The sequence below is a fragment of the Chlorocebus sabaeus genome, chromosome 11, assembly GCF_047675955.1.
Source record: "Chlorocebus sabaeus isolate Y175 chromosome 11, mChlSab1.0.hap1, whole genome shotgun sequence".
Taxonomy (NCBI): Eukaryota; Metazoa; Chordata; class Mammalia; order Primates; family Cercopithecidae; genus Chlorocebus; species Chlorocebus sabaeus.
In genome coordinates this window covers 62,126,757-62,143,012 of record NC_132914.1, presented here as the reverse complement: position 1 = coordinate 62,143,012, position 16,256 = coordinate 62,126,757, and the positions used below count along the sequence as shown (strand labels likewise).

At 43.7% G+C, this 16,256-nt stretch overlaps 1 protein-coding gene across 2 annotated transcripts in view; it reads right to left on the bottom strand.

Annotated features, from left to right (window-relative positions):
* Positions 1-4,311: 4,311 nt before the first annotated feature.
* RASSF3 (Ras association domain family member 3) overlaps positions 4,312-16,256 on the bottom strand; it is an 86,032-nt gene continuing 74,087 nt past the window's right edge. For both annotated transcript variants that reach the window (XM_008003900.3, XM_037996844.2), the window contains exons 3-5: positions 13,026-13,263; positions 10,219-10,328; positions 4,312-7,078 (exon numbers count right to left, since the gene is read on the bottom strand). In XM_008003900.3, the coding sequence (XP_008002091.1) occupies positions 6,929-7,078; positions 10,219-10,328; positions 13,026-13,263 (498 nt within the window). In that variant the 3' untranslated portion in view covers positions 4,312-6,928. The remainder of the gene's footprint in view (positions 7,079-10,218; positions 10,329-13,025; positions 13,264-16,256) is intronic.

The following is a 16,256-nucleotide window of genomic DNA, read 5'->3' as shown; positions in this document are numbered from 1 at the left end:
CCAACTGTGTTTCCAATAATGTGGAAGCTTAAATGTTAGGTCAGAATATTATAGATCACATGCATTAAAGCTTCATGCTGCAGACACTTGTAAACGGTAAATTCCTTGAAAGACCCATGAAGTTGGTAGCAGCAGCAATATCAGCACTTGTCTTTTGGCAAGCTTCTTCGAAGCTAGCCAGTAGATAATAGAGGTGTGTGCATATATATATACATACACACACATATATGCAAAGAGCACATATGCAAGAAAAATATTTGAAATGTTGACCATCTTTAAAAGAATCTGAAGACACCATTTATAGTCCTGAGTAAAAGGTTTGAGTTTAAGCTGTTGCCTCCCTGCCTGCAACAGCAGTAATTCAAGAATTCCAAGTTTTGGCAAGGCACTAAAGTTTGCAGCTTCAGAATTTTCAGAATTGAAACAAATTTTATTGCACCTGTAAATGGAAAAACGCTCTAGAGCAGAGCCTCCCTAGAAAGCCACTTCAGAGACAGGAACCACAGAGAGCTTAATGAATCCCACGTGCCCACAAAGCGTGGCTCAACAGCCAGCAGTACATATGCCAGCAAACACAAACCAGATAGATGCCCTTCATGACCCAGGCGCATTGTAATCAGAACTCCTCATTTAGAAAGAGAAAAAAAAATGAACTCTCCTGATTGAAATAACTCCTTCCCCAAAACAAAGTCAAATCCCAGTTTCTTTTGAAGTTTACAAAGAGCACTGATGTTTTGTTGTTTGTATGTAAATAATACTGAAAGGTGCTCACATTTCTCAGAAACAGGAAGAAGAGAGCTTTCGGGGTTCACTTGCTGCCAAATGCAGCCTCAGCCAAACACGTGAGAACCACAATCATCCTTTGGAAACTACTATTTAAGATCAAAGGGTCTATCCTGTACCCTGCTATTCTCATCTCCTAGAATAGGGAAAGATTTGTCAAAAAACAAAACAAAATGAAACCGAAACCAAAACCAACAGGCAAAAAAAAAAAAAAAACCCAAAAGACAAAAAACAAAAACCCAAACCCAGATCCAAGCCTGCAGATGGAATAAATGATTTAGCTTCAGAGTTGTTGGTATATAACCCAACTAGTCCCCACTCCCTCCTGTTCCAGCCTTCACCACACCTGCCCGCCGACCTTTATCCTTATAGAAAACTTCTTTCTTGTACATTCAATTAAGCAAGTAGTGATTCACACCACACAAGCAAATGCTTTAAACTTTGAATACTTACCTCCCAGTGTCTCTTTGCAGAGGATGAGCCTTCTTTGGGGGGATGGTTCCATGAGTCAAACCTTTGCACAAGTTTCGTGGCTCCTATAGCACTCTGTAGTACTGAAGCTGTTCTTCTGGTGGCTCCAGGAGAAATGTCTTACCAATTGCAGTGAGACCACTAAGTTTGGTTACCTGCCTTGTCATTTCCCCCCATGCAACAGAACCTCTAAATGAAAACACAGGTCTGGGCTGGACATGGTGCCTGTAATCCCAGCACTTTAGGAGGCCAAAGCAGGAGGATCACTTCAGCCCAGGAGTTTGAGACCAGCGTAGGTAACATAGCCTGACTCCATCTTTACAAAAACGAAAAAAAAAAAAAATTAGCTGGATGTGGTGGCAGGCACCTGTAGTCCCAGCTACTTGAGAGGCTGAGATGGGAGGATCTCTCAAGCCCAGAAGGTTAAGGCTGCAGTGAGCCATAATCACGCCACTACACTACAGCCTGGGTGACAAGGTGAGACCCCATCCCAAAAAAACAAAAAGAACAAAAAGAAAACACAGGTCAGCATTTCATTCTATGTGACTTATTATAATCACCTAAATGAAATGATAAATGAACCAAAATGGATGAGAACACACTGACATCAACAAACCTCAACGGCACCAAAACAGTTCTGGGTGAACTGTCCATTACGGCAATTTAACAGACTTTTGCTCCTTTACTCAATAGGCGATGTAACTGAGAAACTAGAGAGCACTTACAGGAAAAGATGGTAGAGAAACGGGGCAGTGCCCGGCTCTGCCACTCACTCACACAGTGGCCTTGAGCAAACTGCTAAACCTCAACATGTCCGTTTCCACATTTTTAAAAAAAGGGATATGAAGAAATAGTGTGGTAACGTCATGGGGGAGTCAATGAGTTAATACATACTAAGCGTTTCAGAAGCATGCCTAGCACATAGTAAGCACTTTGTCAGCATTGGCTATTGTAGTGTAGACCTTCACCACCACCCTCTTTTTTTTTTTTTTTTTTTTTTTTTTTTGGATAGAGTCTTGCTTTGTTGGAGTCAACCTTGCTTGACCAGGTTGGAGTACAGTGGCACAATCACGGCTCAATGTAGCCCCGGCCTCCTGGGTTCAAGCGATTTTCCTGCCTCAGCCTCTTGAGCAGCTGAGACTGCAGTCATGTGCCACCACGCCTGGCTGATTTTTATATTTTTAGCAGAGAAGGGGTTTTGCCATGTTGGCCAAGCTGGTCTTGAACTCCTGGCCTCAAGTGATCAGCCCACCTTGGCCTCCCAAAGTGCTGGAATTACAGGCATGAGCCACAACGCCTTGCCCCCCTTCTTTCGTTTTTTGAGACAGAGTTTTGCTTTGTCACCGAGGCTGGAGTGCAATGGGGCCATCTCGGCTCACTGCAACCTCAACCTCCCTGGTTCAAGCAATTCTCCCGCCTCAACCTCCTGAGTGGCTGGGATTACAGGCACACGCCACCACGCCCGGCTAATTTTTGTATTTTTAGTAGAGACAGGGTTTCACCATGTTTGGTCAGGCTGGTCTCAAACTCCTGACCTCATGATCTGCCCACCTCAGCCTCCGAAAGTGCTGGGATTATAGGCATGAGCCACCGTGCCCGGCCCCCTTCTTCCAATAAAACAAAACACCTAATTAGGGTTATCTGACAGTGTCTCTGAATTTGTCACCAATTGATAACTGTTGCTTCAATAAATATTCATGTGAGCCAGGCATGGTGGCTCATGCCTGTAATCCCAGTTACTCAGGGGGGCTGAGGCAGGACAATCGCTTGAACCTAGGAGGTAGAGATTGTAGTGAGCCCACAGCATGCCACTGCACTCCAGCCTGGGAGACAAGAGTGAAACTCTATCTTAAAGAAAAAAAAAAGGTTTTTTAGTAATAAAAATTGACTTTAAAAAAAAAAAAAAAAGTCCTACCTGTAATCCCAGCACTTTGGGAAGCCAAGGTGGGTGGGTCACTTGAGGTCAGGAGTTTGAGACCAGCCTAGCCAACATGGAGAAACCCCATCACTACTAAAAAATACAAAAAAAAAACAGTCGGGTGTGGTGGCAGGCACCTGTAATCCCAGCTACTAGGGAGGCTGAGGCAGGAGAATTGCTTGAACCTGGGAAGTGGAGGTTACAGTAAGCCAAGATCATGCCACTGCACTCCAGCCTGGGCGACAGAGTGAGACTCCATCTCCAAAAAAAAAAAGGGGGGGATAAAAATATAAAAATTCCCAAACATTCCCCACGCACCTTGGGTAGTAACCCAAGTAGAACCCCCCAAACCTGATTCCTCTGAATGTTTCAGTAGTAAGCAGAATTATACAAAGCCATAATTTTCTATCACAGTATTTTTATTTAGAGAGCAGCTATGGCACGTGAAAGGCCTCTACCACCTGGTGCCAGCCTTGCTCCTATTTCATCAGCCCCTCCAGGGGGCAGTGTAGTAGTAAAAACACTCCCAACAGCAGGCATGGAAGCTGAACACCATGGGACAAAGACGAGGTGCAGGTGCGCACAGGGCGGAACCCCATCATCCCTGCGGGTTCCCCAGACACTCTCCATCCCATCTGTGTAAGGCAGTCACGGTGACCCAAAAAATACAAATACTCCCTTTATGTTGAAATGGTGTGTTTCAGGGGTAGGAGACCTCAGGGCAACAACAGGGGTGGAGGGAGATTTCTAAAGAACTGACAAGGTTCTATTTTGGTAATGGCCATGGGGTGTCCATTTTATATAATAATCCTGTAAACTGTTTGCATGCTTTTTTATTTTTATTTTTTCACTTTCGGCCTCCCTCTTATGCATACTTTATATACTTTTAAATGTGTATATTTCAAAAATTAAAACAATTGTTTTAAATAAAATAGGAATATGCGGTGTGAGCTTAAGGTTATTTTTCCTCAGAGGATAAGGCAAAGAGAAAATGACATCTGGGAGAACAAATATGACCCACCCGAACTTAGTAAAGTTGTTGCATTCCAGCATGTGTCCCTGTGTATCTGCAAAAGCTCAGCCCACTCCTGTGACCTTTTTAAATCTAGCACATTATCATAAATAAACACACACAAACATCAACTAATAACTTCAATTTTTAATAATGGAAACAATTTTGCCATTCTAGAAACAATTCTAGGGAGGAAAAATCTTCCCTACAAAAATAAGCTTAAACCCATCAAAATTATAAATATTATAACTTTTTACTTCTGCCATTTAAAATGCTCTCCTGCAATACTACCCCCCTTCATTTAACATCTTTCCTGTACCATCACATATTGAAGAGAAAACAGTATTACAGCAAAGCTTAGATAGTTTAACATAACGATTTGCACAATGGTTCTTAAAAAATCTTTGGCCTTAGTGGCCTTTTTTCTTCACTTACACATTAAAAATGCTGCTGCAGTAACCAGTGTTTGGGAAAGGACATCAGTCTTCAAGAACCATGAACTGACAGAATTTCAATACAGTAAGTTTCCAAATTGCAATCTGTAGTGCACATGACAGTGAGCGAGGTTCTGGATAAATACAGATGAGGATGCCTATTCAGACAATCTACTTCAAGTAAAAAAAAAAAAAAAAAAAAAAAAAAATTCACAGATACCCATAAGCTACTACTTTAGGTTCTAACAGTGTCTTAATCTGAGAAACAAATGCTTCACAAAATATAAGTTAACTGGGATGAATAATTAAAAAACCAGGTGGTGATAACAATATACTCAAACCCAGGCCATAGTCTGAATAGTAAAACCAGTAAAAAAAAATCACGAAGGCATTCCCTGAACAATAAAGGTAAAGTGTTGGATGATAATGTCACTAAAACCTCATCAATGTACTAAAGAGAAGTTACATGCAAAATTAAACAAGATGTGCCATACACATTTGATAGCTGCTAATTCTATTTTTTTCAACTTTCCTTAAATGCTTAGGAAGATCTGATTGTCTCAGTAGATTGTGTGGCACAGCGTTAACAACTTAGGTCTGCCTCCAACAAGATGGGTGTTCTCCGAAAAGTCAGAAGAGCCACCAAGAGAGGAACAGAAATGCAATAAAAGGCACAGTTCACTTAGGCAAAGAACTGAAGCACCTTGGAATTTCAAAAAGAATCCATTAGGTGTCACCAAAGTGTTAACAATTCCTTGGGAATTTATAAACGAAACATATCTAGACTAAAAATAGAATATAAGGCCCCTCTGGAACCACTGCACACCTTTCCCTCTGTTCTCAGATTAAACTGCTGCATAAAATGAGGTTATTGAGCCTGTTTTAAGGAAGGCTTCTATTGCACATGCATTTCTTTGGTTGGTAATAACATGTACTTTTGTTAAAATATTTCCATAATGAAGCCCTGTTGTGTGGTTAGCTGGGTGTGGACTTTCCTCCCTTTCTTGGGGGCCTCCTACTCACAGTCAAGTTGCCCTTTAGAACTAAAGATCTGGTAGGATTGGGTCCTCATTCAATTGCCCTGTTCTATATTATGTAAGAACAAATTTCAATGTAGAAAAGAAAGTGGGGGGGGAGAGGAGGAGGGAAGGAACAAGGTAGGGTGGGAAAGAGAAGGGAAGGAAAGAAAAAAGGGAAGAAAGGAAAAGGAAAGGAGGAATAAAAGGGAAGGCGGTGATTGTCACAAAAGTTTACTTGATAAATATCCTAGCTACCAATCAAGGGAAAAACAGCTGCCCCTACCCGAATTCCATCTCAACTTCGAAAACCACCTGGGGGAGGAAAATTATATACTGTATGTAACTTAACAAGAGTTAGTGAATGGTCACTGTCCTGCCTATGCACAGCAGTTACACCAATTAGACCTTCCACTCCAAACGGGCAGAATGAAGAGGGTCAGGTCCAGTGTGAGGCCTACCTCTGCCCAGGTCGGCAGGCTCCACCTGCCTGATTTTCTGGTCGGTTGGCTGCAGAGTTCATGGGGCCCTCTTTTTGGTTTAGCTCCTGCCTCTGGCTCTGTTCCCACATTTTACCCACCAGGAAACCAAGCGATCCTAAAATGAGTTTAACATCTCCACACTGAATGCTTCATTTACAAGCAACTACCCCTTTCTCCACTACCCCTAACTGAAAAGCCAAGTCACCTTTCACAGCTCGCAGTGCTCGCCACCACCCCACATGCCTTCTTCCAAACTTACACTTTCCTTTCTGTGTCAACCCCTAACAAAATCCTTCACAGTAAATTCCTCAGAGTTCCTAGATTCCTGTGCCTTTCGATTCACATGGATAGATTCCTCTGACATTAAAAAAAGAAAACAAAAAACCAGACAGGTAGTTTCAAAATAGGACAAGTATTCAGAAAGATTCCTAGTTAAGCTTTTTAAAACATCAACAGCATATCCGTAAGCTTAACAGCATCATCACATAATTAAAACAACCAAGAAAAAAAAAAAAAAAACACCCCCAGAGTTCATGCTTCCAAGCACCCTCGAATGCTCCTGACGACGCTACAGGTTCACAGCTTGCCAAGAGGTAACACTGCGGTGCTGAACAACAAGCTTGCAGCGCCCCTTACATGGGACGCTAAGGTGCAGGATGCTGTGTGACCAGGTTTGGGGAACAAAATCTACAGATAGAAAGGGGAAGACCCTAGCATAGAGGGGCAAGACAACAGCCCTCTGAGAAGAGAGGCACTTGCTGTTGTTTTGTACATCGGTCCCCGCACCGGGCCTGGCGGGCAGGGAGCCCCCTTTAATCAGGCTTCCAGACCTCGCGGAGGGCTTCTTCCAGCTTGTGTCTGTAGGCTACGTAGCGCCTCCTCAGGTTCTGCAGCTGCTCATCTTCTTCCTTGTCCAAGATACGCAAAAAATTCTGTAGTTCTGGAAGGCTGAAGGCTTCCCACTGTCAGGAAACAAAGAAAGAAAAACGCCAGGTGTTTCATGCTCAGTCAGACTTAGGAATGCCGACCGGGAGCTCCCGGAGGCGCGGCTGCCCTCCCCTCCCAGCCCCAGGCCGCAGAAGGTGTGGTCTGCAAGAGCTGGGGTGTTGCCAGCCTAAGGACTCCCTCTACTCCCACTCCCACCTCAGCTCACACCAATCACCTTCCTACCCTCTCCTCCCACTGTTGTTCAAGACTATCTCCCTAAAAGCCAGGGACCTCCGTATCCCTAAGTCTATTACACACTTTCAGTCCTTACCTGATTTGACCCCCAGCAGCATTAAAAACAACTCGACACTCCTTCCATCTTAACCTCGAGTCCTCATTGTAACTGACTTCTTTCTTACCTCGCATAATCAATCTTATCACTCCCAAACAGTTCTCCACTCAGCCTTTTCTCCCTCGGTACAGCCCCTTGGTGCTAGCTACCATCATCTATCCCTCCATCGCTGGGACAGCTTCCTACGTGGCCTCCTCACTTGGCTCTTATGCTCCCCGATCTGTTCCCCAAACAGAACATCCTTTGTAAAATGCACATCTGGCCAAGACTCTCTCCTGCTTAGAACCATCTGATGACTTCCCTTAGTTGCTGAGGCTAAGTCTGAAAGACTCTAAACTCTCCTGCCCCATCTCTCTCTCACTGAGCTTCACTCTCTACCCAAGTGGCACGCATTCTCCCCTCCTCCACTTTGCCTGGCTATGAACTACTCATCCTCCCCATCTCAGCTTAAATGCTACTTTCTCTAAGCAGCTTTCCACATCTTCCTCCCCTCTCTTCCCACCTGGGACTAAGTGTATCAAAAGCCTTCACAGAGCCCTCATCACAACCAAGATTTTAAAATTACAATTATTTGCTTAGTATCTATCTCACTTGCACCTTACCTACACCACAGCTGCCGTACTTCTCCTATTTGGAGTTTATCTCTTGCCTTGAGGCTCTGAGCCTTGTTTCCCTAACAGCTCCTAGTACTTATGTAGCAGGCACAAAATAAGTTTTTAGGCTAGGCATGGTGGCTCATGCCTATAATCCCAGCACTTTGGAATGCTGAGGCGGGAGATCACTTGAGCCCAGAAGTTCAAGACCAGAAGTTTTAGACCAGCCTGGGCAATATAGTGACACCCTGTCTCTACAAAAAATTTAAAAATTATCTGGTTGTGGCGGTACATTCCTATAGTCTCAGCTACTCGGGAGGCTGAGGTGGGACGACTGCTTGAGCCCAGGAGTTTGAGGCTGCAGTGAGCCATGATTGCGCCACTGCACTCCAGCCTGGGTGACACTGCAAGACCCAGTCTCTTTAAAAAGAAAAAAAAACAATTAAAACTAATTTTAAAAAATAGAAGCAGTGAATGTCAAGGAGGGTATCTAGCATCATCTAGGAGGTTTTTTCCAAACACATCCTCCTCTCCCAAAGGGGGCCCTGGATCCTGGTGGAGAATTGCTATCTGATGGGGTAGAGAAAAGGTTCAAAATAACCAAATACAAACAAATAGAGAAAAATAAGTAAATCCACCAAGTGGGCTCAGTGGTAGAAGAATTCCTGGAGATAAGTTTAGGCTGGTTATTCAAAAAAAAAAAAAAAAAAAAAGAAGAGCAACATGGAGGAGGAGAGCAAAATTCCACGTTAGAATATTCTATTAATTTTAAAAATTTCAACAGATTATCTTTCACCTATGTTGAAGTCTCCAAAATAAAGACATCATATAAATATCCCTCCTACCCCCTAACAGCTATGGAAATTTCGTCCTTCAGTTCAGTTTTCCTCAGATAACTGAGAAACAAGAACACCATACAGAAGTCCAGTATAGCAGTCCGGAACAATAAAATCCAATGTCAAGTCAATTTCAAACCTCAGTTAAGGCCAGGTGCAGTGGCTCACACCTGTAATCTCAGCACTTTGGGAGGCTGAGGTGGGAGGATCGCTTGAGCTCAGGAGTTTGAGACCAGCTTGGGCAATGTAGCGAGACCCCATCTCTAACTAGAATTAAAATCTAAGTTAATAAAATTCTTGCCCAGTGTAGTTCTAGTTGCTACTTAAAACACTAAGTACAAGAAAAATAAAACACTGACTAGACTATGCTCATGTGTCTGGCTTAAGCTGGCAGAAGGAATGCTGCCCAATTGCAAAGCCAAGTCAGACTCTGCACCCTGCCTTCTCCCCAAAATGAGTCTGAATGTCTTGAAAAGCTTCAAAACACCAGAATCAAAACAAACTTCAAAAACATCTAAAACCACTGTCTTCCTAAAACTCCCTTCACTTCCATGTATACATTTCTAATTGTGACTCAAAGCCACCTTGTAAAATGTTTAGTCCCACTTAACAGATTTTAAAACTGAAGGCTAAAAGATGAGAAGATTTACCCGAGGTCATGCTACTAATCTAACCAACAGTCGGAAACAGAGTGTTTCCCAACTTTTAACCTAGAAACCCTATTCTCAACTGCACCATGTAGGACATTTCATACCATTTCCTGTTTCCAGACAGAAGACTGGGACAGGAGCTTGGGATTTGCTCAAGTGTCATTTAAAGCTGACACTTGATCTAGAGGGCAGGCTCAAGTGCTTTTTTTCTTCTACTGAACTGGCTAAATACAATCCTCTCTGGAGACAACATGGCAAATGATGCACATGGAAACATAATTTCTTAATCAGTTGATTGGGCAAAGGGGAAAAAAAAAGATTCTAGAAAGCTAAATGTCTTCCATGGTAAAGAGATCAAATTTCCTTTTATTTCCCTTTAGAAGGGAATTAGCCTGGAGACTTTTGTTAGCAGCAAACACATGGTGAGTGTCAACTTTCAAAGTTCAGTTGGACTGGAGTATTTTGGAGGTGGGAAGGGGTGAAAATGACTCTCTGGATGGAGATCAAGTAAAAAAATTTTATTTTCTCCCATCTCTGACAGACTAATAACATAAGGTTATAAGAGAACAACATTGTAGGCTAACTTTGGGTTCATTTCTGACAATTCAAAATCTCTCTCCCTCTCCCTGCCCTCCAACTCTCCTCTCTTCCCATCCCCCATCAATAGCCAAGTCACTAGGCTACTGCAATTAAATAGTGCCAGCTGTTCTGTACAGTGTAAAGCAATAGTGAACAATAACTTACCTCTCCAATTTCATGTTCACGAAGAACAAAGCTAAGCGTGTCTGTTCTGGGCCCTGCTACCAAACGCAGGTAGAGTGGATGTTCCCGGTCTGAGAGCTTGCAGGCGTAGACTGGGTAAGGAAACAAGCAGCATGTTACAGAGTATTCAGCCATTCCTGAGACCACTTCCCCATTGTGATCCCCTCCTCCAGATCAAGGTAACCATTCAAGTTACCCCAGTCTCCAAGTCGCCAACTGGCTCATCTTATTATTTAATACCAGTAGCCCACAGTGGAATAAAATCTATTCTGTTTCTGTTCAAATATAAACTGTGCCTTAAGGAGGAAATTATTTTCAAGAATAAATTTTAATAGGTATTAGTCCCAAAATATGCTTATAGTTAACTCTGCTCTTCCTTTTAGAAAACAAAGATAAGAGCCGGACATGGTGGCTCACGCCTGTAATCCCAATACTTTGGGAGGCCGAGGTGGGCAGATCACCTGAGGCCAGGAGTTTGAGGCCAGGAGTTTGAGACTAGCCTGGCCAACATGGCGAAACCCTGTCTACCAAAAATGCAAAAAATTAGCTGGGCGTGGTGGCGGGCACCTGTAATTCCAGCTACTTGGGAGGCTGAGGCAGGAGAATCACTCAAACCTGGGAGGTGGAGGTTGCAGCAAGCTGAGATCGTGCCATTGCGCTCCTGCCTGGGCAACAAGAGTGAAACTCTGTCTCAAAAAATAAGTAATTTTTTTTTTTAAATGGAAAAAAAAAAAAAAGAAAACAATCAACCTAAAAACGGGTCTACAACTCCTTTAAAAGCAATAAAAATAGGCCAGTCATGCTGGCTCGCACCTGTAATCCCAACACTTTGAAAGGCTGAGGCAGGAGGATCACTTGAGGCCAGGAGTTCAAGACCAGCCAGGGCAACATAGCAAAGCCCTGGTCTCAAAAAAAAAAAAAAAATTTTTTTTTTCTAATTAGCCAGGCATAATGGTGCCCACCTACAGTCCTAGCTACTCAGGAGACTGAGGATCACTTGAGCCCAGGAGTTCAAGGTTACAATGAGCTATGATCGTGCCACGGTACTCCAGCCTAGGCGACAGAGTAAGACGCTGTCTTAAAAACCAAGGCCAGGGGCTTGCGCCTGTAATCCCAGCACTTTGGGAGGCCGAGACAGGCGGATTGCCTGAAGTCAGGAGTTTGAGACCAGTCTGGCCACCAACATGGTGAAACCCCGTCTCTACTAAAAATACAAAAGTTAGCTGGGCATGGTGGTGGGCACTTGTAATTGCAGCTACTTGGGAGGCTGAGGCAGGAGAATCACTGGAACCCGGGAGGCGGAGATTGCAGTGAGCCGAGATTGTGCCACTGCACTCTAGCCTGGGCAACAGAGCAAGACTGCCTCAAACAAACAAAAGACAAATTTTAAAAAATGTATATACCATCCAAAGAACATAAAAACAAGAGTTCTAGAAGCAAATCTCTCTACAGATTAATTAAGAATTAGCAGCTACAACCCGAGCAATCAGAATATAAGCTCTGGTAGCTTCAAGCACAGCTATGTCTCATGCTAGACATACACATACAGTGACATTGCCAATCATGTTAAAGGATTTGCCAGCCATGGGGGTAGTATTTCAACAAGTCACTATTACTTTCAGATTGTACAGCTGAAGTCCAGGTGAGCAGGCAAAGAAACTGGCAGATAAAAATGCCATCGAGCTTCTCTACATTATTGTGGCACTTCCAGATGCACTGCCTTGCCAATTTCCCTGTAGATATAAACTTCTCCCACAATACTAAGCTTGTGACCTCTGGAGGTAGGAACCCTGGTCTGTTCATCTTTGTATTCCACAGGGTCTAGCCCCATGGTATGTTTTTAAAAAGATGTATGCATACTCAGCAATGAGCTGGGTTTCATCCTGTGTAACTGAAGAACATTACTATCATGTCAAGGTTAATATATTTTCTTCTATAGCTACATGAGGCTTTACCTAGAAAAACTAAAGAAAGCTTCAATAGTTTATTGTACACACACACACACACACACACACACACACACCCCAATTTCAAATCACATGTAGTGAATCACTGAATCACTACTGTTCACCACTGGTATCAATTTCTGGTCACTGCCTGACCTGGAATATCTCATTCCGTTTCATATAGTAATTTAATATTTAATATTCTCTATCCCATGAATGTGGGTATGCAGTTTAGTCAGACCCTAGATCAAAATGTTATTCACTCATTTTATGAGCCTCTGGGGGGCAGAGTACCAAAATGTCCCAGTGTAACACCAAGTGAGACAAGCTAAGGAATCAGGAGAGCCCAGGGCTGGGCCATTTCCATCAGTACGCTGAAATGTGCTGTGATGCACATGTGCCTCCCCAGTCGCAAGGTCTCAGCACAGGTCCACCAAACCACTCCATGTACCGATGCACAACAAATGTGGAATGTGCTATTGAAAACTTTAAACACAGAGGCACTCTTTTGTGTCCTAAAGAAAATTAAAATCAAAGCCACTCCTAACAATAACAAAAAACAGCCCCCGCCCCATCCCCCCAACAACAACACAAAATACTCCATAACTGCCCATCGCATATGGATGCTTCTTCCAAGCTCCTCAGACCCACAACTGTCCAACTCAAAAATGTGGACAGCCAGGAAGCACTAAGTGCATGCTAAGATCACCATGGCTTCCAGCATCGGACTCCAGGCTCTGACACAATTGACATAGATGAGACCCACCAGTCTTCCCTCTGCTAATGAGAACAGCAGATGTAAGTAGAAGCACAGACCATTTTCCTTTTAAGCTGGCAGCGTACCTTGGTCTTCCCTGTGACAACGCTTATAAAGTGCAAACTTGGCAGGGCTCTCAGTCACGAGAAACTTTTTGAGCAGGGCCTCGATCACTTCCCCGACAGTGTTTGTGCTGCTGATATGAAGTGTATTCATACAGCCATTGCTACTGGGAGAGAGTTTTCCAGAATTTGGAGAAGTCTGTGGAGGTCTGCAGAGTTCCATCTGTACTTTAATGAAGCCAGTGTAAATCCCATTTGAATTCTGAAGCAGGGAGAGAAGCACACACTTAGCTGGGTAGATGGTGGCACTTTAGGGAAGGAGCATATCAAAACAAAATGGGAAGGTGAAACACTTCTTTGTTCTCTTCTCTTGGAGGTTTGTGGCAAAACTTCACTAAAGATTGCCCCCAAGGGAATGACCTCAGAGGGCGGTTAACACATCAGGCAAAGTGCTTCCAGAGGCAAGGTCTGCAGGGCAGATGTGGCAACTGAAGAAGCCTCCTGATGCTGTGGCTGACTGCTGGCCCCAGACTCATGCCTCTGAAGCTACTGGCAAAAGGTCAGGGCCCATTTGCGAGGTTACAATCCAATGAAGCAGATGCTAGCCAAACCACAAAACTTATTAAAGCTTGGGGGATATGTCTAGGCTACAGGCTCAAAGGAAACAACATCCTCAACTGGTGACTATTATATGCAAAAGGAAGGTCACAATTAGGGCTCTGAAATACCAAAGTCAATAATGAGGAGACAGTAAGAAAATAGGCTATTTTCATTCCTAGTGGCTATATTCATATGCACTGAATTACCAACTTTGCTTAAACTTTTTAACACAGCATATATGCCATACAGCATAGGATGCATTTCAGGTCTCTTAAGCAGCATTTTAAAAACAAATTCAATCGCTTGAGGTTGCAGCAAGCCAAGATCACGCCATTGCACTCCAGCCTGGGCAACAGAGCAAGACTCTGTCTCAAAAAAAAAAAAAACAAAAAAACAAATTCAAGCCACTATACTTCACAGTACAGATCTTAAAAACAACTATCTTCGCTGATGGCAGAATTACTATTTCTTAGTTGACAAAAACAGTAATAACAGTTTGGTCTTCGCTTTTTATTTTTATTTTTCTATTCAGTATATTTGGGGCCAGGCGCAGTGGCTCATGTCTATAATCCCAGCACTTTGGGAGGCCGAGGCAAGCAGATCACTGGAAGTCAGGAGTTTGAGACCAGCCTGGCCAACAGGGTGAAATCCTATCTCTACTAAAAATACACATAAAAAATTAGCTGAGTGTGGTGGCGGGCGCCTGTAATCCTAGCTACTCAAAAGGCTGAGGCAGGAGAATCTCTTGAACCCAGAGGCAGAGGTTGCAGTGAGCCGAGATTATACCATTACACTTCAGTCTGGGTGACAGAGTGAGACTCCATCTCAAAAACAAACAAACAAAAACAGTATATTTAGAAAAGATTTACTGTAATGTTTTATTAAAACAAACTGTCAAGTGTTACATATAAATGCCACAGTTAAAGTAGAACATTTAAAACTACCTTTATGGTGTGTTATTTTTCTTCCTTCCTGCAAGATCAATTTCCAATCCCAACTGATTGAAATCCCAATTGAAAATTTTGAAATTTTTTTTTTTTTTTTTTTTCCTGTTTTTGAGATAGGGTCTCACTCTCTCACCCAGGCTGGAGTGCAGTGGCACGAACACAGCTCACTGCAGCCTCAACTTCCTGAGTTCAAGTGATCCTCCTGAGTAGTGGGGGCTGCAGGCGCCCGCCACTATGCCTGGCTAATTTTTCTATTTTTAGTAGAGATGGGGTTTTGCCATGTTGACTAGGCTGGTCTCGAACTTTTTTTTTTTTTTTTTGAGACGGAGTCTTGCTCTGTCGCTCAGGCTGGAGTGCAGTGGTGCAATCTCGGCTCACCGCAAGCTCCGCCTCCCAGGTTCACGCCATTCTCCTGCCTCAGCCTCTTGAGTAGCTGGGACTACAGGCGCCTGCCACCACGCCCAGCTAATTTTTGTATTTTTAGTAGAGACCGGGTTTCACTGTATTAGCCAGGATGGTCTCCATCTCCTGACCTCGTGATCTGCCCGCCTCGGCCTCCCAAAGTGCTGGGATTACAGGTGTGAGCCACCATCGAACTCTTGACTTCAAGTGATCCACCCACCTTGGCCTCCCAAAATGCTGGGATTACAGGTGTGAGCCACTGTGCCCAGCCTAAAATTTTTATCTTTAAAATGATATGGATAATTTGTATCTGTTTTAGTCTCTATGGGGAAAGAAAAAAAAAAAAAAAGCAAGTGGAATTCTCCTTTGATGAAAAAATGTGTTTGAAAAAGAAATCTTGCTGCTGGAACGATGAAGAGTTACCTTGGGATTCTCTGTTCCTCTCCCCTCTTTTTGGAGGAGTTCTACCAGGGAGGGGTTCTTTACCACAAGGGTTTCTATTGAAAGCTCCTCCCCAAGAATCACCGGATTCGGTAGGGCCTGTTTTAAACCAATCACCCTGTCCTTTACCAAACTCTCAGTTCACAGTAAACAGACTGAAAGACAGGGGTCCAAGTGCCCTGGAAACTGGTACCAAGGGCTGACAAGTGCCGTGAAGAAGGCGGGCCACCCAATGGGTAGGCAAGACCTAGATGCCAGCTAAGTTTAAAGGAACATGAATACTCTAGTTCTGCTGTCAGCTCTTGTTTCCCTGTCACCAGGCCCTGAGCTTTCTCCCTCCTGTACACCGACTCTGCATGCTTCAAGCAGTGTGGTGCAATGCTGTAGAAGCCTGTGACGGCGACGTGGAAGACACTGAGTATTAAGTACCTCGTCTTACACTAATGACCGGCAGAGAAAACTATCCTATTATAAACCTCTATATTCCAATCCATGGGCTCAAAATCCTCTCCCTGACACTTCTATACTTATTTTGTACAAGACAAAAACTTAGGGGCTTCTGATACCTGCAATCCCAGCACTTTGGGAGGCCAAGGTGGGCAGATCCCTTGAGCCAAGGAATTTGAGATAAGCCTGGGTGACATGGCAAAACCCCGTCTCTACAAAAAACTACAAAAATTAGCTGGGCATCGTGGCAAGCGCCTGTGGTCCCACCTACTCTGGAGGCTGAGGTGGGAGGATTACTTGAGCCCGGAGGTCGAGGCTGCAGTAAGCAGTGATCGTGCCACTGCACTCCAGCCCAGGTGACAGAGCAAAACCTTGTTTCAAAAAAAAAAAAACCCTTACCTGAGGTCTTCTTAGAATC